Source organism: Ursus arctos, unplaced genomic scaffold (assembly GCF_023065955.2).
Source record: "Ursus arctos isolate Adak ecotype North America unplaced genomic scaffold, UrsArc2.0 scaffold_18, whole genome shotgun sequence".
NCBI classification, from domain to species: Eukaryota; Metazoa; Chordata; class Mammalia; order Carnivora; family Ursidae; genus Ursus; species Ursus arctos.
Window position 1 is genome coordinate 60,520,852 of NW_026622852.1, and position 25,523 is coordinate 60,546,374.

Below are 25,523 nucleotides of genomic sequence, written 5' to 3' on the forward strand. Positions count from 1 at the left end.
GATGAGTAGCTGACCACAGGACAATGTGGGTGGGTCAGGGAATGCAGACAGGCTGAAGTGCCCAGACACAAAGGACATGGGCAAAAACAAAAGCCTGTGGTGTGGTGCCTCCTCATCCCAGGAGCCTTTGTTTAAAAAGCACATTGCCCGAGCACACTCAAGGCCCTGTGCCTGGAAGACACCCACACCCCAACATGCCAGCTTACACAGGTTCCCCCACCCAAACAGTCCTGACCAGAGCTGGCCTCTGGAAGCAGAAGTTACACCAGCCCTGGGAAGATCCCAAGACCTCAAACCAACTGCTGTCTGTAGGACCCTCTCTCAGGATCACACATATCCCACTCCCCAATAGGTTTCTGAGCCCCCCCTTACCACTCAACCCAGGGTCTGGAGAGACCTAGACCAGACCTCACCTGTGGAGCAAAGCTGTCCCTGACCTCGGAAATACGCCGCACCTAACCCACACACTGGCAAAGGGGAGCAGGTGGGTTCTCTCACCTTCAGACCCTCCCTCAAGGTTAGGAATGAGCCCTTCTGCTCCCTGTATGTTGCCTTCACCTGATTTCCCCAGTCCTGCTCTCCAAGACATACTGCCCAAGGACTGCAAAAGAACCTACCAGAAGCTCCACTCACCAACTGAGGACACCAAGAGGCTGTCCCAAGCCAGGGAAATGAGAACATACAAGGCAGACAAAACACACTGCAAGATGGCAGAAGAGCTGCTTGAGGGAAAGTGTAGTAGGAACCCTTGGGACCAACATAGGGAAAGAGACAGCCCAGGACATACAGTCAGAGTTGGAATGGCCAACCTTCATTCCCCCAGGAAGTAAAGCCTCAGCAGGCTGGCTGGCTGGATCTGGAGACCAGTAAGTTCCCCAGTGCAGAGCCTGGCTCGTTGCCTTAAGGTGGTTCTGCAAGGCATAGGAGACACTGCCCAGCCTTCAGACACCTGTGGCTCCCTGAAGGGAGAGGGAGCCCAGCAGAGTAGACGGGGAAGCAGCACTCACTCACCCAAGCCAATCCAATGCACAGGCAGGACCTCAGAAGGTCTGCTGGGCAGAAGCTCTGCCACTCAGTGCATGAATTTAGGTAAGAATTTACCTGTGCCAGGGCCGAGAACATTCCATGCCCACTAAATAGGGCCACCTACTCCAACACCCTCAGAAACTCCTACCACGGGATAAGCACAGGTCTGGGTCTCATGCTTCCTGCCTGCCTCCTCTCTCTCTCTCTCAACCCAGGAATAAAAACAAACCGCACTCCCCACCCCCCATCCCCGGACCACCTTGATTCACTCAGAAATAAACCTCAACGGCATTAAGGGCAAAAAGGAGAGCACAGAACGGCTGAGGCACTCGATGATTCCACCCCTTTACTGTGCCTTGTAGATACGACCCCATGCAGGTCGCGCTCCTCGGGGCTGCAGCTGCCCAGGAGAAGCTTCCGCTACGTGACACTTTTTAGACTTTTTAAACATGTGGCCTGACCGTTTGCCATTTGAGAATTACAGCAAATGATTCTATTTGTAACTTCTAACCCTCCCACTGCCTCCCCCCAAAAAAACTGTACATGAGTTTACAAACATATTAACATATAAATAATGAGAAGCGTCCTGGCGGGAGCCTCCCCAGCTGTCTCTGCTTGGAGATGAACACTGAGGGGAGCGCCGTGCCCACACGAAGTACCCATGACGAGGGGCCTCTGTGGCAGTTGCTGTGGGTGCGCGTCACTGGCTTCTTCAGCACCTCCGGGTCAACCACCAGTCTGTGTCTGCCATGCCCAAGGAAGATCTGGAAGCCCAGTCACCGCTCCGGCTCAAGCTCATGCTGGAAGGGGCGCTTCTTCTCCCGACAGTGCTTCTTGTGGGCGGGCCAGTCCTTCTGCTGACACTGGGAGCCACAGTAACGGGCCACCTGGCAGCGCCCGCAGATGTTGAACTCGCGGAGCTGAAAGAACACACAGAACCACCACGGCGTCACCTTCACACCAGGGGACTGGCTGTGGGGCAGACACCACATCCCAATCAGAGAGGACCCGGCAAACCCCGGCACTGAGCTGCAGCGGGGAAGCTGCTGGAGCTGGGCTAGGACAGCAGGGTGCGGGACAGCCTGGAGGCAGCCCTCGTGGTGGCACTGGTACCTGCTTCTCGATCATTGTGCATGGAGGGTAATGGCACTCGTAGTAGGTGCAGGAGTTCTCCTCCTCCTCCACCACATCCCCATTGGCGTTATAGTACCGGGTCACGTTCAAGACAGGGAACTGCTCTTCTATGGGGTCTGTGGGAAGCTGCTGAATTGCCAGCCAGTATAAGCTTTGCTCCCTGGAAAAGAAAAGCAGACGATTCAGTACACTCCAGTCAGACACGATCAAGGCAGGGACACAACAATGACACGACTTCAGGACAAATGGTTCCCCTTGCTCAGTTTTTACAACAACTTGGCTGTTCTCTGCCATCCCCCACCCCCGTTACATAGTGGGGCTTATCTCTGTGTGACATCACAGAGATATTTACACACTAAATCTTTACCCACTAAAAGGTACAGAGCAGGGCTATGTCTACCTCACTCCTCAATCTCCCCAAATCTGGGACTGACTGACAGGCACACGGCAGGCAGAGAGAACATGCGGTCTCAGGACAGGGACCCGGCCAAGCCTGGCCACCTGAGCAAGGCCTGGCAGCCCTTCTCCTGCTCATGGCCCCAGAGGCTCCTGCTTCTGCCCCAGCCACTTCCCCTTTGACGCTCTGAGCTGCTCTGTGTCCTTAGTGGAGTGGGAGCTTGCAACTAAAGAACCCCACCCGACGCTACAACTGCGGCGCCCTAACAGGCCCCACAGGAGCAGGGGTCGGGCAGGGCAAGTGCAGGCAGTCAGCAGCCTGCCCTGGCGCCGGGTCGCAAAGGAGCAAGTTAACACTCCCTTCATCCCACCACCCCCACGGGGGCCAGGCCATGAGAGGTTATATGCAAAAATTAATTCAAAATGGATCAAGGACCTCAATGTAAGACCTCAGGGCACCTGGCTGGCTCACTCACTCAATACGGTGGGGGCCGTTAACTCTTGATATCGGGGTCACGAATTCAAGCCCCATGTTGGGCCTAGAGCGTACTTAGAAGAACAACAAAAAAGAGCACTCCCCACAGAGCTAAAAAGGCAAACTCACAAAATGAGGCAAAGGATATGCAAATCATGTACTTGATAAGAAACTAACATCCAGAATATATAAATAGCCCACATCACTCAACAAGGAAAAAACCAAACAACCAGACTTAAAAATAGGCAAGGGGAGCCTGGGTGGCTCAGTCGGTTAAGTGTACAACTCTTGATTTGAGCTCAGGTCATGACCTTAGGGTCGTGAGATAGAGCCAAGCACTGGGCTCCATGCTCAGCGGGAAGTTTGCTTGAGGTTCTCTCTCTCCCTCCCCACCACCCCCAAAAAAAAAAAAAAAAAAAAAATCTCTAAAAATAGGCAAAAGACCAGAATACACTCCTCTAAAAGAAGACGCACAAATGGCCAACAGGCACATGAAAAGATGACCATCATCACTCATCATCAGGAAGATACAAATCAAAACCACAAGGAGGTTTCACCTCATACTCATTAGAATGACTGTTCCTTAAAACAAAACAAAAACCAGACTGTACTAAGTGTCGGTGAGGGTGTGGAGAAACACTCGTGCACTGTTGGCGAGAATTTAAAACAGTGCAGCCACTATGGAAATTATCACGGTGGTTCCTCAAAAGGTTAAAAACAGAACCACCCTACAACCCAGCCACTGCACTGCTGGGCACATACGCAAACAAACTGAAAGCAGAGTCTTACAGAGACATTTGTACCCTCCGGTTCACGGCAGCATTATTCACAACAGCGAAAACATGAAAACAACCCAAGTGTCCATCTCCTTACCACATGAATAGATACGACGTGGTATATAAATATAATGGATTATCATTCAGTCTTAAAAAGGATGGAAATCCTGACAAAGGCTATATCAGGGACGAACCTTGAGGACACTGTGCTGAGATAAGCCTGTCACAAAAAGACAAATCCTGTAGGATTCTACCCCCAGGAGGCCCTAGAGGAGTCAGATCCAGAAAAAGTACAGGAGGGTAGGGGTTTGGGGAGGGGAGGGGTCCGTGTTTAACGGGGACAGAGTTTGAGTTTGGGACATTGGAAAAGTTCTGAAGATAGATGGATGGTGGGGATGCCTTTACAACCATGTGGGTGTATTCAATGCCACTGAACTGAACATTCAAAAATGGTTAAGATGGGGGCACCTGGCTGGCATAGTCACTTGAGTGTGACTCTTGGTTTCAGCTCAGGTTGTGATCTTAAGGCTGTGGGGTGGAGCTCCCGCTCAGCCAGAACCTGCTGGAGATTCTCTCCCTCTCCCTTTGCCTTTTCCTGCCCCCCTCCCCCGGCACACCCTCACACATGAGCTCCCTCTCTCTAAAATATATAAATCTTTAAAAAAAGAGGTTAAGATGCTAAATGTTATATGCATTTTACCACTATAAGAAAAGTTTTTTAAAGGAAAGAAAAGGGGAAGAGTCAGGATGTAGGAGGCTGCTGGCTGCCTTCTGAGCCCTTCAGGACAGAGGCTAGTTTTGGCCCCAGCCGGCTTTTATTTATTTTTTTTATTTATTTGATAGAGATCGAGACAGCCAGCGAGAGAGGGAACACAAGCAGGGGGAGTGGGAGAGGAAGAAGCAGGCTCATAGCAGAGGAGCCTGATGTGGGGCTCGATCCCACAACGCCAGGATCACGCCCTGAGCCAAAGGCAGACGCTTAACCGCTGTGCCACCCAGGCGCTCCCCCAGCCGGCTTTTAAAAGCAGAAAGGAAAGAAAACACACTGTGACAAAGAGGCCCTCCCCCCCCACAGATGAGCCACCCTTGTAGCCCCCACACTGAAGGAAAGCCGGGCGGGATGTGCAGGCCTGGGCAGATCCATGGAGCCATATTCCCGGCCTCACAGACAGGCTGATTCCCACCACAAAGAACCAGCCACATGGAGGCCACCAGCTGAGAAACAGAAGGACACGTAATGCCCAGGCCAGCTGGGAGTTCAAGCTACACTCAAGCTGGCTCTGACCCACGACAAGTGGTGTGACCACTGCTGAGGGTCTAAATCCCTACCGACAAACTAAGGGTGGCACCACTTGATTGGCTCCTGGGAAGTCACAAAGGAGAGCGCCTCAAGAGCACAGCCTCAGTCCTGGGCCTCCGAGGAGTAGCCTAGAGGAGAATGGGGGCAGCCAGGCCACGACCCAGCAGAGACCACTGGACAGGGTAGCCTGGGGTGTAATGGACCCTTTCCCAAACACACATTCTCAATTGTGGTGATCTTATCTCATAACCTTAAAGGTTGTTCAGATGAGTAAATGTAACATTCAGTCATAGGTTGGCCAAACCATGAGTCACACAATCGCCTAAAAAGTGACAGACTTCATAACCCAGAGCTCCTGGAAGGAGCAGATGCACTGCCGGGTGAAGGGGTAGACTGTGCCCTCCAGGTCTGCAGTGGGGAGACCTGTCTGGTATTGCAGTGCTCACACTGAACAAGTGTCCGTGCTGGACAACGCAGGGAGAAACCTGTGGACACTGATTTGCCTCCTGAGCTGCCCTTACCCTTCTGCGGACAACACTACCTTCGTTTTGTTTGAGGAAAGAGCCTTCCCAGAGGCCCGAGGACATGCACAAACCCCAGAGAGCCCCTGTGAGACCAGAGATGATGCACACATGGCCAAGACCATCCTGGCTCATTTCAGCTCCCAACTGCCATCCTGCTGGTTCCCCAGCTCTTCCCAAGGGCTCCATGAAGCTCATACCTGGGCTATTCTTGGGGCCATGGGAACCGCTCTCAGCATCCTACTTGCCCAAGTGGGATACCTGTGCCGTCCTGAGCAGAAGCACTGTTTTCAGGACCACACAGAGGTGGAGGCTGATGAGCAGAGCCCCCAAACCACACTACCTTGCTTCTTTTAAAGATTTTATTTATTTATTTATTTGAGAGAGAGGGTGTGTGCACAAGCGAAAAAGCATAAGCAGGGGGGAGGGGCAGAGGGAGAGGGAGAAGCAGACTCCCCGATGAGCAGGGAGCCTGATGTGTGGCTCGATCCCAGGACCCTGCCTTCAGCTCAGGTCATGATCCTGGGATTGGGCCCCACGTCAGGGAACCTGAGCAGCGGGGAGCCTGCTTGTCCCTGTAATCCCTCACTCTCTCTCTTGCACGTATGTGCTCTCTCAAATAATAAAATCTTACAAACACAAAACAAACGAAAACACAAGCACTTGGAGGAGGGCCTCCCCTGGAGGCAGCCCTGCTGGGCTTCAGCAGGCCCCGAGGTGACCCACCTTTGTTTGCTGGATGTCTCTTCAGCTCTGGGCCGCCAGCCCCAGGGCACCAGCTGCAGGTTGTCCAGACGGTTGTCCACAGTCACAGCATTGAGGTGCACCACCTGAAAGCCGGGAGCAATGCCTCCCCTGTGCCGCTCCCTAGAAAATGGGACAACTCTCACCATCAGCCGCCTCCGGCCTTCCCAAACACTTCAGCCATGGGATCTGAACTGGCCCCTCGCCACACTGACGGGGACAGTCAGGAGCAAGGCTGCTGAGAGGAATCCAAGCATGTGAGTCTGTGGCCAAACAAGATGCATCATGTTGACAGGTCAGCCCGTTGACTGAAGAGCTAGGCTGTAAGAAGCCAGGATGGAACCCGCAACCATCAAACACACAGCCTAGAGAATACCCCACCTGAGTAGTTCCAAGCATTTTGGAACTCCACCATGGACTCCAAGGAGAGGCAGGCCGTTCCTCACATTCCACTAACAGGCTGAGCAAGAACACAGCGGAGGGAGCGGACCCCACCGTCCCCCAGAGGAGGCTGTGTCTGGAGCAAGTGGCTGGGCAGAAAGCGCACTGTTAGGCTGCTCCGTTAGTGGTACGATATACAAATGAGCAATCCCTCCAGGTTGCGGCAATGACACAAAGGTAAGCAAGACGGACGGTGAGGGGAGCAGGATTCAGAGAAAGCACCTTCTGTCAACAAGGGCAGCTTGCTCCACGGGCTCCATGCACCCTGTGCACAACAGGGCTCACGCAGAACCCAAATGGGAAACAAGCAGCTGGAAAAATACCTACCACAGCAGTTCATGAAGGAGCCTTCCTGACCCTCTTCCTCGGTTTTTGTCAAAGGCATATGCAAATATCTTAGCACCATTTCCATCTGCATCTACTTCCATCCGGGCCTGAAAGAATAGGAAAAGGTCTGTTAAAAAGCCTCTGATTCTCAGCTACATTTTGAATCCCTCTTAAAGAAGTAAAGTGAAACAAACAAGCCAGGGCACATATATGAGGCCTATTTCTGAGACCCAGGGCTCTGCAGAGCCTCCCAGACATGAGAAGCCAGCCCCAGATCCCAACAAGCATACTCTCACAAACGACTCTGCGAAATACAGTAGACACAGAGAAATAAATTTTCCTATTCTTAGAAAAAACCCGCAATTCAGTGAGAAAAATCCCTGAACAAGTAACTAACAGTTGACCCCTGAACGTACAGGGGTAAGGCACAGTGAACCCCCACACAGCTGAAAATTCATATATGACTTTTAACTTTTGGATACTTTACTGATAGCTTGTTCTTGACTAGAAATCTTACCAATCACAGAGACAAGTGATTAACATGTACTTTGTATGTTAGACGTATCATATGCTATATCCTTACAATGAGGTAAGGCCGGAGAAAAGAAAACATTTCCAAGAAAGTCATAAGGAAAAAAAATACAGTTACAGTACTGGACAATGCTTACCAAAAAAAAAAAAAAACAAACCCAAAAAAACAAAAGAACCAAACCCACATCTGAGTTAACCTGTGCAGTTCAAACTCGTGTTGTTCAAGAGTCATCTGTACTGTAAAAGCACGAAGAGCTGAGATAAAAGTGTAGTGGGTCCACAGACTCCTGGAGGATTTCCGAAGGGGAGGAGCCGGTAGGTGAGGACTGGCAGGTGAACAGAAACTTATCAAGCAGAGAACAGCGGAAGGCAAGGGAGCTCAGGAAGATGAGAGAATGGAGGGCACAGGAGGGGCGGTGAGGCCCTAGGGAGCCAGGGCTTGTCCAATTGAACATTCGATCACAAACATGACCGAATTTGACCTGTTTTCGGGAAGAGTCAGCCACCAGGTGAAAGTGGGGGAGGACCAACATCACAGTGGTGGTGGCGAGGCTCCACTGGACAGTGAAAGCCAGGTTGCCCTCACGGGATAAAACCCATCCCTCACGACCCTCCCCAGGCACTTGACTGACAGCAGGCCAGCAGAGGAACAGTCACCCTTACCTCAAAGGAGTAGCCCTCCACCAGCGGGATATCTTGCTCATCTATCAGCGTGTACTTGGTCTGGAAATTAACCATGTTTTGAAACATTAGGTTCAGGGTCACAGTAAAGTATTAGTAACAGACAGAAATTGCCCCTTCAGGCTAAATGAGGCCAGCAGGTGAGGGGCATGAGGATGCCTACCCCAAAAAGCAGGTGGTTATTTCCCACTCAAGACTGTACCAGAGATGCAGGTACCAGGCTTCACTTCCCATCCACACGAGCCTAAAAAGTTAAGTGCCCCTGAGCTCGCTAACCTCTAAACTGTGTGTTTTAATGTGCCAATAAACCTAATCTGAGAGGGTGGCTTCCTCAGAACAGAGGAAGGGGCATCAGATTGGGGCAGAACATCCAGAAGTTTTCAGTTAACGTTTATTTATGAAGATGGGTGGCGGTACACACTGAATTGTTTGTTTGTTCAGCTTTCTGCCTGAAATGTTCCAAATAAAGCGTTTTAAGGGATGACATTACTATAACCAGTCACTGAGGCAGAAGGGGTCTCAGAGCTGACGGGAGAGCCCACCCTTCCCTAGGTAAAAAACCACATTCCTCTTGCACGAAAGGCAGGAAACAGTCCCCCAAATGGACTAGTCTCATTCTTGCTTGGAAAGCCTTTTTCTAAGATCTAAGTCGGTTTTACCTTTATCTGACTGCCTCTGCTCCTCTCTCCCACCAGAAGCTTCCGCCGCTGGTGATGGGAACAGGGTTCCCATCCAGGGTAAGGTCCGTGGCTGGTGCAGCTGCACGGCCGGCCGGCTCCTGGAAACAGCCAAGCCTCAATGCCCACAGGTGCCAGGAAGCCCCAGCCTCGAACACGCGGAGGGCGGGGCCAGGTAAGGGAGAGAAGCAGAGGGAGGCCCTGCTCTGGGAGGCCCACCAAGGCTCGTCCAGACACGGCCACCGCAGGCAGCGTGAACCCTGCGAGAAGCTCCACTACGGACTGCCAGGCACTGAGACGCACGCAGACTGTCCTGCCAACGAGCGAGCGGGCCGCCTCCGAAGGGCGTTGCGCTGCCCGCGGCCGCCAGCCCCCTCCTGGCCCGCGGGGACCCGCCGCCAGCCAGCCCGCCCGCCCTCCCGGCCCCGCATCCCCCCGACCCCGCGGCCGCGGCCCCGGCCCAGCGCCCCGGCCCGCGGCCCCGCGCCCCCACTCCCGCGCCGCTCACCTTCCCGGCCACCCGGCCGAGCCGCACGATGCCCAATTTGAAGTCGGTCATGGCCGGGCCTGAGCTCGGCCGGCGGCGCCGCTCCCTCGGGAGGCGCCGGGCCGGGACCAGGGCCGGGCCGGGGCGGCGCCGCGGCGCGCCGGGTGGGCCGGGCCGGCGGGCCGGGGTCGGGGCCAGGCGGGACGAGGCTGGGCCGGGCTCAGGCCGCCGCCGCCTCGCGCCCGCCGGACCTGCCACGCGCCGCCGCTGCCGACGCCGCCGCCGCCGCCGCCTCTGCTGCCGCGCGGACCACCGCGAGCCGAGCCGGAGGCGGGGCGCGGCGCGGACACACCCCCGCCCGCCGCCGACCCGCCAATCCCAGGGCGCGCACTGCGCCGGCCGGCGCGCGCCGCCACGCCGTGGCCAATGGGAGGAGGGAGAGTGCGCCGGCGCATTGAGGAGCGGAGGGAGCGCGGGGGAGGGGGGCGGCCGGGGGCGGCGCCTGCGCGGCCGCCCCGCGCTACGTCAGTTTCGCGGGAAGCTTTGTGCTGGAGGCCGCGCTCCGGCTCCTTGCTCCCCGGTGCCGGCTCTGGGCTGGGACCCAGCGCCGGACTCCACGCCCGGCCCGGAACCCCGCACCTGGCTCCTGGCCCCGCGACCAGCCCGGCGGCCCCCGGTCTCGCGCCCGGCCTCGCATCCCCACGCCTGACCCTGCGCCCCTGACCGTGCGACTTTCGACCCCGCCCGCCACCCCCTCGCGGAGGGGCGGGCGGGAGGGCCCTGCTGGTTGGGGTTTCAGCGGGACTTGCTGCGTGCCCCCATCCGCAGGACAACGGGCAGGAGACGCGGGGTGGGAGGCGCTGCGGTGTAGGGACTGGGGAGCCCAGCGCCTATAGGACCTGGGCACCTGCCCGCCCTCCTTCCTCCCTGGCCACCCACCACCTCCTCCTCACAGGGTCCCAGCTGAGGACCACGGTGCCTTGGGGTTTCCCCACACAGCCCATCCTCAGGCTACCCCAACCTTCCCCAGGTCTCAAGCTGCTTAACTGAGGTGTGGTGATGTGACCGCGGCTGAACGAATTGGTCCAGCTCCTTCTGAAACAGGCACTCCAGGGTATGAGGACTTTGGGGACAACCACCCTTGTTTCCTGACAGCCACTCTAGCCGGACTTTTAAGTTTCTGGAAGGCAAGTGGGTGTGGAGGTAGGAGTTTGGGGGAGCTCTCTGCCGAAGAGAACTTTCTACTTTCTCATATAAGTAGAAAACAAAGTCATCAGTTGAAAGTGAGGACAGGGGAGCAAATGTTGGTAGGGCAAGGAGAGAGGTCCAGGAGTGATGTAACTGTCTAAGAGAGAAGGAGAAGGCAGTAGGACGGCCCAGCAGTGTTTAGGGCGCCAGTCAGTGTGACTGTGTGTTTCTCTCCAGCCTGTGTGGGCTGCTGCAGAGAAGGCCAGGAGAAAGAGGAGGGTGGGGTTTAGCCAAGACTGTGGTTGTGTCGAGCAGGAAAGGGGCGGGTTCTAAAAGAGAGTGGCCGCCATGCTTGCCTGTGGTGTTAGAGCTGAGGACAACAGAGGGGGTGGGGCCAATGGGTTGCAGGAGTCTTGGCACTAGAGAGAGTGGGCTAGCAGGACAGGAGGTAGTAGCCAGAGATGTGTGGACCTGAGATCAAAAGGGCTGTGGTTGTTGGTGATGACTGTATGCTTTTGTGCAAACCAACCGCTCCAAAACCTAATGGCTTAAGACAACACTGATTTATTATTTTTTGCAATTCTATGATTGGAGTCTGCTCCGCATGGTGTCAGCTGGGTCCCTCCTTTGGTTGCACTCAGCTGGGAATTCACTGGAGCACCTAATTTGTCTTCCATGTGACTTGTCTTTGTGTGAGGTCTTACTACTCAGGGTTCCCCACATGGCCAGACAGGATAGCTGGACTTCCTTCCAGCATGGAGGCCGTGCTTTGAGTGACAAGTCCCATTATGCAAGCATATATTGGGCCTCTGCTGGAATCATTCTTGCTAGTATCCCACTGGCCAAAGCAAGTCACCAGGGCAAGCCCCAAATCAGTGTAGGAAGGCTGTTCACAAGTGTAGGAAGTGTGGTTCACTGGGGGGGGGGGCACTAGTGGAACAGCCTGCCCCAGTCCATCCTCTGGCCTCTAACTATTCATGCCCCTCTCTCTTGAAAAGTGCATCTCCCAAGCGATCCCAGAAACACCATCTCATCAAAGCATTAGGCTTGGAGTCCAGGCCAAATGGATAAGGCGACTGCCCCTTTTGCTCCGAGGGCATATTATCTGCCCCCCAACAGCCAACATTCAATGGTGAAGCACAGTGTAAGTGAACAGACACCCTGTTCAAAAAGGGGGAGTATACCCTTAGTCACTGCTCCACAGCAGTTTTGGAATCCAGCTAACACATCACAATACTTTATCAGGGCGGGTCTGCTCCCTGCAAATGGCTCCCTTGGCTACTGTTTTTAGCGTTCTTGGTTCCTCCCCTGGGCACTGGGCCTTGTACTCGCAGTGACCCCGTATTCCATAGGAAATGGCCTGTGTTTGCAGCTGAGTGGCTTTGTCTGTCTGCTTCCTGCTGGTAGAAAGCAAGGGCCCATACACTTCTTTTACTTCAAAATCTGTCCATTTTACATTTCACTTCAAGCAGATACAACCCTTTAAAAAAACCTGGATTTTCTATATATCAAACCATAACTCGTTTCAAAGCTATACTGCAAATGTCTTTGAGAAGGTTCTTCTCTCCTGTGGCCCCTTAGTCAGGTGGGACAATGACCTCAAAATTTTTAGAAGCCCTTTTGTATGGCTGAGGGGGTCTACAAGGACTTCCTACCCCCACCTAAAAGCCTCAGAAGTCTTAAGAAGGGATCATACAACCATACCCTTGAATTTACTTTAACTCTCATGTTTTGCGGGCAGTGCCCCGGATTTAATCTTTACAATGACACCATTTCTTACTTTCAGAACTTTTTGCTGCCTGGAAAGGCTAGAAATGAGAACGAGTTTTGATTTTCCAACTCAGCAAGACCTGGCTTGGAAATATTTCCTCTAACTTCTGCCAGAACACAGAACAGTTACTTCTTTAGTTAATTTTTCTCTTTTATTTCACTTCAGCATAACTGAACAAAGCCAATTGGCCTTTATGTTTTCTGCCAGGAAAATGAGATGATTAGACACATTTTCTATCTTTCATGTTACCACAGACCATGGTCTCACCGTTTTCTTGCCAATTCTGGACATGGCCTCCTTCATCCAGCCTCCATCAGCGAAGTTCTCACTGCCAAGGTCCACCTGCTGTCTGCTCCGAAGTCAGTGTCAGATTTTAGAATTTTAGTATGGCAGTATCTCACTTATAAGTACCAATTTCTGTCCCAGTTATCTACTGCTGCATAGTAAACCAGCCCAAAATGCAGTGGTTTAAAACAACTTCTCTCATGCTTCTGTAATCTAGAATGGGCTCAGTTGTTGGTTCTTCTGCAGTTGGCTGGTGTAGCAAGTTTTCTCAAATTGTCACAATCAATTCCCTCCCTGTGTGTGATGCTTCACCCACGCTGGTCCTGTGACTGTTTTAATGCACTTAATTTATTAGAAAGTTCTGGGACTTCTGAGCCCAGGCCTGAGGACTGGAAGCTTCACCTTCTTCCCTCTAAGAGACTGCTGTCACATAATCAGTCTCATTATCTGAAGACCGTCATGCTGTGCGGGACCCCAAACTAGCCATGTAGAGAGGCCTGACGGAAGAGACCCGACCAGCCTCAGTCGAGGTGTCAGACATGTAAGTGACAGATCTTGGACGTTCTGTCCTCAGGATACCCCACACTGAATGGAAAAGCCTCCTGGCGGAATACAGCCTAATTTTCAGAATAAATAATAAATTAGGGTGATTTGGGTCACTCCTACAGCCACAATCACTGGGGTCTGTGACTGAGGCAGGCAGTCCGAGATGGTTTCACTCCCCTGTGCAGGCGTTCTCCCTCTTTCTGCGATCTGTCCAGCAGGGTAACCAGGTATTTTGCAATGGTAGCTCAGGACACCAAGAGAATGCAAACAAGCTTCAAGGCCTCCTTAGAGCCTGCAACTTCTATGGCATCTCTTTCATTGCCATTCTGCCCGTTAAAGCAAGTCAAGGGGCCAGCCCAGATCCAATAGGAGAGGAAGAAACCTACCTTCTGATGGGAGCAACAGCGTGAATGTAAAGGGATGGGAGTTGTTGCCAGACATCTTTGCAGACAAACTGAGAAAGCCATAGGACAGAGCTGCTGTAAGTCACCTGGGGAAGGTTCTCGGAGGAGAGGAGTCATCGGGACAAGAGCTTAATTGATCATGTTGTTATTTTCTGTATGATACTTTGACATTTTGGGGGCCTTGCTGGCTGGGGAGAGGCTGCCCCTCCCAGGGTTAGCTAATTCCTAGAGATAGCAACTTGCCTGGGACCACAGCTTTCACAGGCAAACCAACCAATCCATAGGCTATACCCCCAAAGACCTCCTTTACCAAACTCACACACCAATATCCCCCCATCCTGAATCATGATAGGGCCAGGTACTGGACAACCAGCAACCGCTGGAATTATTAAAACTATCTAATCCTAAGCTTGCTCAAACTTGTGTACCCTGTCTCACCCATTCCTTCTCACAGAAGACACAATAAAGGCTCTGGACCATGCTCTCTCCTAGCAAATTCTGCCTCCTGACCAACCCTGGTGCCCCTTCCTCTTGGGAATTGTAAGTACTAAACTCTTCTTTCGAGGCAATTGTCTCAGCGTCTGTCACCTCATCACACCTGATGAAAACAAATCCCAGGTCCATTTTAAAAGAGGGCGGGGGTTGGAAGGACCATCCACGTGGATTCTGGAGTCACTAAGAAGTCCTGCAACAATGTTATTGGAGGGAATGTCAGGGAGTCAGGAGCTGAAATCACCAAAAAATAAGGGGGACTGAACTGGGCTTTGAAGATGACAGTAACAGTGGAGCAGGTGGACTATCATTCTGAGAAAATGAGTTAAAACTGGGAGCTTTTAGGGAGGGGGCAAATGGTTTGGAAGTTGTTCTGAGTCAGGAGGGCACACACTCCAGGCCCAGAGACAGGGGCGTTGTGTGAAAATAAACATCTACATTTGAGAGGCTCCAGGGGGAAGCCTGGGTTGCCTGAGAGCAAGAGGAAAGGAGCACTTAGGGAAGTTAGGGCCTTTGAACAGCCCTGGTTTCCAGAACAGGGGATGGGTGCGTGACAGTGCAGAGTTGAACGAGGGCTCCATTTTCTGTCCTTGACTTCATCTTAGCAGCAGCCAACACAGTCTATTACTCCCTCCCAAAACACTCCCTTCTTGACTTCTGTTGTGGAGACTGGGCATTTATGGGTTGCCCACAATTCTCCCCATTCCCAGGGGGACCCTGAACTCCTCGTTTGGGAATTTCTCTATTTGCATGGTATTGGGGAATGTCTTAAGTGTGGCCAGTCAGACCTCTCCCCACACCCCAACATCAGAATCCCAAGCGAGGGGGGATGGGGAGCTGGTGCTGGCTGCACACTCCTGGCCCTCCGGGGCCTCAGGCCCCTCCTCTTCCTCAGCCTGGTCCAGGGGAATCCCTCTAGCCTGTAAGCCTCTCTCCTTTTGCTGGAGGGCTAGATCAGGTTTCTGTGGCTTTCACCCCAAACTTTTGAAGTCATCAGTGCCCTGAGTTGAATTACCATCATCAAACAGGGGCCTGCAGATCTGAAGACCTTTGTCTTCCTCACACTCAAGCGTGCACGTACTTAATGGGCGTCTTAGATTCTGCCTGTCATAACTTTGTCCCAGCCCCCAATTTATATCTAAGCCAGACTTCTCCATCAGAAAATGCCACCCCATTTACGCAGGTCCTCTGGACAAAAACCTGGGCCACCCTGACGCCCTCCTCAGGCGCTTCCAGCATAAGTCGCCGGTGGGCACCTGCCCTGCCCTGCGCAAGCATCGCCCTCCCTCCTGCACTCCCTCTCGGGTCCCCCAGCTCCCCCCCGCCCCGCGTTCCTGCTCCACATGGACCTCCTAAGAGACGGCAGGTCAGAGGCAGTCCCTCCTCTCGCGCCTCCGGTGCCCGGACAGCCCGGCACCCACGCCTTCGGGGCTGGGGGCGGGGTTCGGTCCGCGGCCTCCGCCCGAGACTCGCTCCCCAGGGACGCCGCCGCCACCCCAAGCGCCCGCGGCGCCCACGGAAGGAGGCCGGCCGGTCCGCAGAAAAGAGGACGCCCGGCGCTGGGGGGCCGCCCCCGTGACGTCCTTCCGCCGAGCGACGCGGGGCGGCCCTCCGCAGCGAGCATGCCGCGACCGGGCGGAGATTGGGGAGGGGGCGCCAGCCCAGCCCGCCCCCCGGCCCGGCCCGCCCCTCGACAGGTGAGGCGGTCGCCTTTCCCGGGGCAGCAGGGGGCGCCCGTGCGCCGGGGTTCCGCGCGGCGCGCCGACCTCCACCCCGCAGGCGGGCCCGGCTGGCGGGCGGGGAGGGCGGGGGCCGGGAGTTGCCGTTGGAGGGGAGGGAGAAGGGGCGGGGGGCGGACTCTGGCAGGGGTGCGGTGAGAGACCCGAGGCCGGCCGGAGCCCGAGTGTGGGGGGTTAGCCGGGAGGAGAAAGGGACCCTGGAGGCGGTGGCGGGCCCGGGAGGATGGGGGGCGGGCCCAGGGGAGTGGGCGGGTCGGACGGGGCGGGCCGGGGGCGGGCCCCTGAGGGCGGGGCTCGGAGCGCGGCGGCGGGAGGGGGCGTCAGTGTACGGCCGCCCGGCCAGGGCGGCGGCATGGGGCGGGTACAGCTCTTCGAGGTCTGCCTGAGCCACGGTCGCGTCGTCTACAGCCCCGGAGAGCCGCTGGCGGGGGCCGTGCGCGTGCGCCTGGGGGCGCCGCTGCCCTTCCGAGGTGGGCGCGGGGGTCCCCTCGGGGGAGGGCCGGGCCGGCAGGGCTCAGGTGGCTGCGCAGCACCTGCGGCGGGGTCGGTGCTCCCGGAAGCGGCAGCGGTGGCTCTTGGCCTGGACCCGCGGAGCTGGACCCGCGGCGCTTGGCCTGGACCCGCCTCCTGCCGCCCCCTCCCTTCGCCTCCTGGCGGCCCGGGAAGTCTTGGGCCCCGCCGGCTGTAGGGAGTGCTGGGGTGCGGCCGGCCGGGCGGCGCAGACCCGCGGGGGTGGATGGCTGCTGGCAGATGGGGCGGAGCAGGGAAGCCAGGGCGGCCCAGTCCTTCCGCATGTGCCCTTCCTGTTCTCTCTCCTAGGGTCGGCCGGCCAGAGTCGGGGGCGGGGGTTTAGATCTTGCCCACCTTGCCGAAGGCCACTCTGAATTGGACACATGCACGCCCCGACCCTCTCTGTCGGGTCTGCAGGGTCGGTTGCACCCTACATCTGCTGGGCCCTCACCTGGAGCCTGGCCCTCGCTGCTGGGCTTTCTGTCTCACACGCCCAGGCCCCTGGCGCAGGCCCTCAATCCTCATGGTCCCGCGGTGCACCCGTTTCCACGCAGGCTAAGGCTTGGCCTTGCGATCTGGGAGGGTCTTGTTCATCCCTGCGTGACCCAGGCCTCCAGCCCAGTGCGCGTGTAGGAGCTGAACCCGAGCCCTACTGGCTGGTCCTTCTGCTGGTGCAGACATCTGGGACTTTGGGACTGGGAGTCAGGTTGCTGGTGTGGCCCTAGCTAGTGCGCTCTGCAGGTGCTGGCCTTATCTGCTCTCTGAGGTGTGGGCAGTCCTGAATGGGACTTCAAAGGTCAGCCCTCAGGGTACCGCCCAGGGACTCCATGTCTGATCGCTGGTTCTGAGTGTGAGGGTGCCCCTGTTGTGGGACTGTTCTCCTGCTGGAGTGCTTCTCCACTTTGGGATGCTTGGCCCAAACCACAGCCATCAGGCATCCCTCTGGACTTTGATCCTCTGGGCCCTTGTGTGCTTAACAGCTCAGTTCTTCTGGTGTTTCTGAGGACTGAGAGCCACTGCCCCCGTCCTGGATGGGTCTGACTCCTGACCTTGTGGAGTTTGAGGCCACAGGGTTTAGGAAGAAACTGGGTGAAGGTACCCCTGGTCAGGTGTCCAGCCTTGTGGGGTCTCCTCCTGATGACCCACAGCTCCTTTCCTGTCTCCTTGGTTGGTGTTTGGGGTTTGAGTGGGGGCATTTATGGTGGTGGCAGGGGGCACAGCAGTGACAGTGCAGCTCTTCCCTGGGGCACAGGAAGAGATGACAGTTGAAATGGGACTGAGGGGAGAGTCCGGGGCACAGGAAGGAGGGGTGGGCTTGTAGCTGGGGGATGGCAGCCACGAGACCCCATGCCGGAGCTCATTGCCTGGCCCATCCGCCCAGTCATGCTCCCGCAGCTGGGCCCAGGGCACACAAACCGTTACTGACCACAGCGAAGGGATGGCCTGGCCTGGCAGAGTAGCCTCCATGTGGTGGCTGGGGTGTGGGCGAATGGACAGTTGGGCCATAGGGTATTGAGGGAGCCCCTGCTGATGATCCCCACTAAATGTGCCAGCCAATCGGCAGAAGAGGGGAGGGAAGATGGGGGCATAGGCTGAAGAGTAGATGTATGATGACTTTGTGCCAGAAGAGTTATTATTCAGATTGTCCCTGGGGCGTAGACAGAATGTGGGTAATGAGGCTGTTCTGGGGCTTCTTTCAGCTCCTATTGGGTTTGGAAAAGGAAAGGCTGTGGTTCTTCTTTTTTTCTTTCATTCATAAGATACTTGTTGAGCTCCTGCTATCAGCCAGTGATGCAACAGGGAGGCCCTACACCCCTGCAGGAGGACATGGAGGTGGGGAGGCCTCAGGCCTTCAGGCCCTGGGGGGCTCTTAGTCTTGCCCACTAAATACTTGTCTGACGAAAGACAGAGATGATTTGCACTCAACCATGAGAACACTGGCTGCCCTCGGAGCTAATGCAGAAGGAGAAACCTGTGGAAGGAACTGGTCCCTGGAGCCCGGGTCCAGCCGAGCCTGAGGCTGGGGGTCATGCGGGGCTGTCCTATGTTCTGCTTTCCAGGGTGGGTGTTGGGAGTGGGGGGAGCCCAGAGAACAATAGCAGTCGGCTCCTAGCTCCGCCAGCTCACTGAACTCTCACCATGGGATAGATGCCATTCTCCCACCTCCCATGGACCAACTCTGTGAACCCTCAGAGCAACCCTGGGAGGGGGGCACCGTTACTATTCTCATGTTTCAGACTTGGAAACAGGACAGATGGAAGTGCCTCATAGGCCAGAGCCTTAGTGAAAAGATGTGCCAAAGGCTGGGCTGCTCCAGTTTTGTGGGAACTGGTAGAGGTGAGCGAGACCTTTGGGACCAGAATGAGGGTGAGCAGTGGTCTTCTTGGTCAGATGGCGGATGGTGCAAGCAGGAGGGCTGCTGGAGAGGAAAGTTCCAGAAGTCACTCTGAAACACAGTCCACATGATGATTTTCCTTACAGAACAGGAGCAGCCCCAGACCTCCAGATGGGTGCTTATCAGTTTGGTACTTGCCTTTTTTCATGCATCTGAGCACTGGTAGAAGTGAAACACTTGTAACCCTGGATGGTGCAACAGGGCGTGTTGCTGTGGACTGGAGGCTGCCCCTTACCAGAGCGCACTTGCCCCTGTCCTGAGGCTGTGCCTCGGGGCACATACGCTGGTATGATGGCCGTGCTCACCTGCAGGAGCGGAAGTCCCCCGCATGGGGTAGGAGGGACAGGCCTGTGCGTGTCCATCCCCTGTGCCTCCATTGTTCCCCTACGGAGGAGAGTGGACAGGAACAGGCCCTTTGACTCCAAGATGGTGATTGGAAGCTGCTCATTCAGTCAAGGTCCCTGAAGGGGCTTCAGCATGTGTGCAAAAAGAGGCTCTTTGCCTGGGCATTGGGAATGTCCTAGAACTTGGGCCCCTCAGGGATACCCCTAGGGTTGGTACGATACTCTTTGTTTAGGGTTAGGTCCGGTGACCCCATGGCTTGTTCATCTGTATTCTGGGGCCATGCGTCCAGGCCGGGTGGGTGCCTGTTTTAGCCATCCAGCTGTTGGACACATGGGCCATGCCTAGATAGTTTGCTGTTACAAACCGTGTTGCTTGTAGCTCCTGGGCAGTTAGGGTGGATTGTGAGAGCCGTTGGGTCCTCTGGGATGTGCATGTCAGGTCCCAGCAGATCTTCTTGGTGCTTTGCCGGGGCCCCTGTATCGGCCTACAGTTTGATCACTGCAAAGGAGTGTTTTTCCATCTCTTCTCCAACACATGTCAAAATATTTAATATTTGCCAACTGATAGGTTAGAATGGTAATTCATTTGAGTTTCTCTGATTTCTACTGAGGTGGGATATCTGTTCCTGTCGTCTGCTACTATGTGAAAGTCACTTCTATGTCACAAATCACCCCTAAACTAAGTGGTTTATTACAACTCACAGTGTTGTGGATTGGGAATTTGGACAGAGGTGGGCAGGGTGGTTCTGCAGCTCTGTGTGCCATCCCCTGAGGTCACTTGACGGTTTCCAGCTAGCACTGGGCCAATCTGGGGACCACTTAATTCCTTCTGGCATACGCCGCGGGTCCTGGAATTCGCAGGGCAGCCAGATTCCAGGGGGAAATGCGCCCATTCTGTGGGGGAGTGTAGAGTGGCGTGGCATCTGGAATGGTCATACTTCCCCTCCTTGATTCACTCCCTGGAGTATTTCTTCTGGGCTGTGTTCATCTCTGGGAGCACCACTGATGTGTCAGATTTCTGGGGTAGGAGCAATTCCAGGTCTGGCCCTAGGAGGGGATGGCTGATGGAGTGTGGATTAGAAATCAGGGCCGAGGTCAGGTCACTGGCAGTGCCAGTGGGGGTAGAGGATAAGCCAAGGGTTCCTGAGGGAAAGCCTCGTGGTCTGTGGGTGGCCAACAGGAGGCTTGTTTTGTCAGGGTTGGGTTGGCCTGAGGAGACCTGGACATGTCTGGTATGGCTTGCCACTGACCCTGGGCACTTGGGATACCAGGTTTCTCCTGCCTGGTGGCTCTCTCAGGAGGGTGTCAGATTCTGAGTCACCTTCCCTTCACCTGACCATCAAGTCAGGGGAGGAAGGGGAGAGGCTGGGCAGGGAGGCTGGTATCTTTGGCCTTGTCTCAGCCCTGCAGTTAAAGGAGGGGTGGAGCCGCAAGTCTACCTGTCACTGAGCTCCCAGCCCCTCCAGCTGTGGTGTCTTCCTTGCTGGTCCGGCCACGACCTTCTGACCATAGTGGTGTCTGGGCAAACATCCATTCGAGTGGGGAATTTGAGTTCCTGACCACAGAAAGGTAGCAGTGACCTCTGCTGCAAACGGTCCTGGTCGGGGAGAAGACCAAGCCATCTCTTGATGTAGGAAATCAGCCCTCCTAGGCACCACTGGTCCAGGAAGTCAAGGGTGTCCCCACCCTGCAGTGTGCCAGACTGTTGGGTACCTTATCTGCTCAGGCAGGTCTGACCACATTCCTGAATCATGAGGGCTAGCAGTTAGCTTCCTGGAGCGTGAAGGGGGTCCTCCTAGCCTAACTGGCTTGCCTGTGAGCAAACCCAAAGTGGGGCTGGAGGTCAGCTGCCCCGTAGGCTTCTGTTCATCATTGGTGTCCCAAGCATCCCTTTGAGGGAGCTGAGTTTACAGAGGTCTGGTGGGCCCGGGGGTGGCTGGGAACCAAGGTTACCAGGTTGGGGGTTGTCCAGGTGTCATCTGGGTGACCACTGGGGCCTTCCTGTTCTGGACTTCAGGATTTAACTCTGTGCCTCATCACCCTGGCTCCCTGGGAATACCCCAAAATGGGGGATCGACATGAGGTATCCTCTGAAGGGTAACAAGCCACTTGCTGACCTGCCTAAGGCCCAGCACTCCTTGGTGCTACCACCTCTACCTAAATCTCTACGATGGGGGCAGGGAGGGGCCCAGGCCAGTGGCTGGCTGGGACTCACACCGTAACCCCCCCCCCCCCTTGCAGCCATCCGAGTGACCTGCATGGGTTCCTGCAGGGTGTCCAACAAGGCCAATGATGCAGCATGGGTAATGGAGGAGGGCTACTTCAACAGTGCTCTGTCGCTGGCTGACAAGGGTGAGTTTGGGAGCCTGTACTTGCCTTGTTGCATATAGTGAACCCCTCCAGGGCAGACCTTGGTTGAGAGTGGGGTCTGTCTGTCCATCCCACCTTTCCATCTGCCTCTGGGATCTCTGTGCTGACCCACCCTCTAGCAGGGCTTTGTACCCTGTTGTATTTCTCTCCCCAGCAGGTACTAGGCATTGCCTGATAGAGCCTAGGTGGTTAAAGGCGGCTAGCTTCTCTTTGATTTGGGTGGGCTCTGGCCCCTGGAATATCCCCGTCCCCCTTTCCTGCTTAAGCCAAGTTCTTGTACCCCTTCCTCTGCCCAGGCTGCAGCCCTGTGCTGCTATGGTGTCTGGAGTCAGAGGCTGGGAGACCCAGTAGCCAGACTCAGTATGAACTGCTCCTAACTTGTGTCCTGTGGTGTCACCTCAAGGCTCCTGAGTCTTCTCTCCTTCACACCTCCCTCCCGTCTCTGCAGGGAGCCTGCCAGCTGGAGAGCACAACTTTCCCTTTCAGTTCCTGCTTCCTGGTAAGAGCCCGGCCTTGCCTGGCCAGGCCTGGTGGTGACAGTTGGTGGACAGGAGGTGGGACAGGGGACAGTTGGGTGCCATTCCCTACTTTCTTTCTAGCCACAGCGCCTACATCCTTTGAGGGCCCCTTTGGGAAGATTGTGCACCAGGTGCGGGCCACCATCGACACACCACGTTTTTCCAAGGATCACCAGTGCAGCCGAGTGTTCTATATTTTGAGCCCCCTGAATCTGAACAGCATCCCAGACATTGAGGTGAGGATGAAGCAGTGGTCTCCTGGCTGATGCCCTACCCCCAGGTGAGAGGAGGTGGCCGGGATCTAGAAGAGCAGTGGCTTCTGTCCTGAGCCGACTGTGCGGTGTCTGGGGGAAGGGCACAGCAGGGCCGAGTGGGCTTGTCCACGGGCCGCAGAGATCTAGGCTGCCCACACCCACCAAACCCCTTCATTACTGTCCTCCCCTCAAGCAACCCAACGTGGCCTCCACTACCAAGAAGTTCTCCTACAAGCTGGTGAAGACGGGCAGCGTGGTCCTCACCGCCAGCACTGACCTCCGTGGCTACGTGGTAGGGCAGGTGCTGCGGCTGCAGGCTGACATTGAGAACCAGTCAGGAAAGGATACGAGCCCTGTAGTAGCCAGTCTGCTGCAGGTCAGAGTCCCCTCTGGCTGTCAAGGCCTGTCCCCATGGGGCTGGAGGAGGGGGAGATTGCTGGCCTGCCCAGGCTCACAGGCTGGCCCTTCCCCAGAAAGTGTCCTACAAGGCCAAGCGCTGGATCTATGATGTGCGGACCATCGCAGAGGTAGAGGGTGCGGGTGTCAAGGCCTGGAGGCGGGCACAGTGGCAAGAGCAGATCCTGGTGCCTGCCCTGCCCCAGTCAGCCCTGCCAGGCTGCAGCCTCATCCACGTGGACTACTACCTGCAGGTGCTGGGGGTTGGACGGAGTGGGATGGGGAAAGGGGGGTGCGTGGCCTAGCCTCACTCTCCCATCCTCCCCAGGTCTCCCTGAAGGTGCCTGAAGCCACCGTGACCCTCCCTGTCTTCATCGGCAATATCGCTGTGAACCACGCTCCGATGAGCCCCCGGCCAGGCCCAGGGCTGCCTCCTGGGGCCCCGGTCTCCGTGGTACCCTCTGCACCGCCCCAGGAGGAGGCTGAGGCTGCGGCCAGCAGCCCCCACTTTGCAGATGCAGTCTCCCTTTCCACGAAGAGCCACTCACAACAGCAGCCATTACCTGCCGCCTTTGGCTCTGTGCCTGGTGCCCCTGAACCCCGCCCTCAGGATAGCAGCCCTGCTCCCCACCCATTGCCCCCTCCCTTGTGCATCTCCACAGGTGCCACTGTCCCCTACTTTGCAGAGGGCTCCGGAGGGCCAGTGCCCACCACCAGTACCTTGATCCTGCCCCCAGAGTACAGCTCATGGGGCTATCCCTATGGTGAGTGAGGGCCCTGGGGCCTGGTGGGGGAAAGGGCACCATGAGCCCCATGCAGACCTTGCTCTCTCCCCGCAGAGGCCCCACCATCCTATGAGCAGAGCTGTGGTGGTGCAGATCCTAGCCTGACGCCCGGGAGCTGACCCTGTGCCGCCTTCTCCGGGTGGGCTGACTTCTGCCCTGGGACTGGGCACCCAGGGCCTCGTGCCTTCTTCGCTCCTGGCCTGACCCGGCCCACTCAGGACCCACTGCTGCTCGGCCGCTCCCTTCAGTCTCTGCCTAGGGACCAGCCTCTCCCTGGGGGGGCTGGGGCCTGGAGAGATGCCGTGTAAATAAAGTGCTTCATTTGTAGAGCTGGGCACAGGCCAGCCTCTCGGGCACCCTCCTCCTGCCCGGTGTGCAGCAGCCTAGCCCTGGGGGCCCCTTCTGGGCAACCCCCCCCCCCCCCCGGTCCTGCTCCCTCTTCCTTCAGCCCTGGAACCCTGCCTATGGGCCACCCCATCCCCTCCAGGTCGTGTGCCCTTCTCCTTGGTTCTGGGCCCCTCCTTCCAGGTGCCTAGGGCCCTGAAGACTGGCCCCAGGGAGCAGGAGCAGCATGGGCTGGGTACCTTTAACTCGGGCCGGGGTTGGTGCTTGTTCTCATGGTTCTGCTTCAAGGTGCGCCCTCAGAGTGGGGCTTGCATGTCTGGAGCCTTGGTGTTAATTTAAAATGTATTTGTAATATGGGGAGAAGACCGCCCCTGTAATGTTTTATTGACACACTTTGGGCTTGCCCATCCATCACCCATCGTTCTAGGTGGCAGAGTTCAGATCTCCTGCACCAGAGGAAACCCTGTGGGGGGTGACGAGGTGGGCTTGCCCAAGTCCCTGCCCCTTGTGCTATTTCCTCCTGCTTGGGCTGAAGTCTCAAGTCCCTGCTGTCACCACTGCCACCCACGTCCGGCTCTGAGGGATACTGCTTCTCATCTCCCATCCAAGTGTGAACACACAAGCCCACGCTTGTTCCTGAGGTCCCTTTCAAATGCCTGTTGTCTAGGATCCAAGGAACCCAAGAACAAATAAAGTCAGGGTTCAGCAGAGCAACGTTTACCAAAGGGGCATCCTGCAGATGTTCCAGTGCTGAGGGGAGGGCCTGTTGGTGCCCAACGGGGCCAGTGATCCTGAACCGTATTTGGAAATACCGTAGGTGGGATTAGGGTAAGACTTCGGGTTGAGATTCTGTATCTGACATACAGTGCGGGAGTGACCTTGGATAGGTGTCTCAGTTATCAATCTATAACAAACTTATGGAACATATTGAGCGGCCCCCCCCCCCCGGTTTATTTCTTGTACACTTAACAATCCAGAAGTGTAAGATTTGGGCCTGATGACACAGCTGTCATTCTCAAGTTGAGGCTTCCACCGCGGGGTCCAGGGTGACCATTCCAGATTTCACCACCAGCCAATATACTGAGTCTGCTCCCCTAACTTCTTGGGGGCTACAGGCTGGGAAGTAGATTCTATCACTTGTGCAAACATTCCATCGGTCACTCTTTACAGTTGGAAACGTGCTCCTTAGCCAGGCAGCCATGTACCTAGCTAAAATGTTACTATTTGTGGGACAAGGAGAGGATGAACATTGGAGAAATGCTCAGAATATGCCACAGAGAGGACATCCTCTAGCAGCAGCCTCAGCTGAAAACCTGCCTGGCTTTCAATCCCATCTCAGCCTCTCAACAGTTAGGTGGTCTTAAGGGCACTCAACTCCCTTGCTTTGGTTTGTTCACTCAACCCACATCTCAGGACTGACCTGATGGTTATACAATTCACATGGCATGTGTCAAAAACACACTTGACATAAGTAATCAGTGATCACACAAGGATAGGGTGGGTTGGGCTGACAGTGCAAAATGGGAGCATATCCTACTTCTGACACATTCACTTGCAGTCGATTTGCCTGGTAAAGGACTTTTTCCTCCACATCTTATTTATTCATTCAACAAATATTTGTCTCTCCTGCCAAGCGTTGTTCTAGGCACTAGGGCACACAAGATA

At 55.8% G+C, this 25,523-nt stretch overlaps 2 protein-coding genes across 4 annotated transcripts; one reads left to right on the forward strand and one right to left on the reverse strand.

Moving 5' to 3' along the window:
- Positions 1-1,338: 1,338 nt before the first annotated feature.
- Positions 1,339-9,676, reverse strand: ZMYND19 (zinc finger MYND-type containing 19). The gene is made up of 6 exons (XM_026489830.4): positions 9,538-9,676; positions 8,335-8,394; positions 7,141-7,247; positions 6,355-6,495; positions 2,140-2,320; positions 1,339-1,946 (listed from the first exon to the last, which is right to left on the reverse strand). The coding sequence occupies exons 1-6, from the start codon at positions 9,586-9,588 to the stop codon at positions 1,803-1,805; spliced, it is 684 nt and encodes a 227-aa protein (XP_026345615.3). The 5' UTR covers positions 9,589-9,676; the 3' UTR covers positions 1,339-1,802.
- Positions 9,677-16,248: 6,572 nt separating this feature from the next.
- Positions 16,249-24,568, forward strand: ARRDC1 (arrestin domain containing 1). Of its 3 annotated transcripts, XM_026489899.4 has the most exons (8): positions 16,249-16,411; positions 21,432-21,542; positions 22,009-22,059; positions 22,160-22,314; positions 22,526-22,708; positions 22,806-22,982; positions 23,057-23,492; positions 23,568-24,568. In XM_026489899.4, the coding sequence occupies exons 1-8, from the start codon at positions 16,294-16,296 to the stop codon at positions 23,630-23,632; spliced, it is 1,296 nt and encodes a 431-aa protein (XP_026345684.1). In that variant the 5' UTR covers positions 16,249-16,293; the 3' UTR covers positions 23,633-24,568. The 3 variants fall into 3 exon arrangements, with proteins under 3 accessions (XP_026345684.1, XP_026345686.1, XP_026345685.1); XM_026489901.4 differs by lacking the exon at positions 22,806-22,982 and having other exon boundaries at positions 16,257-16,411; XM_026489900.4 differs by lacking the exon at positions 22,009-22,059 and having other exon boundaries at positions 16,261-16,411.
- Positions 24,569-25,523: the final 955 nt, after the last annotated feature.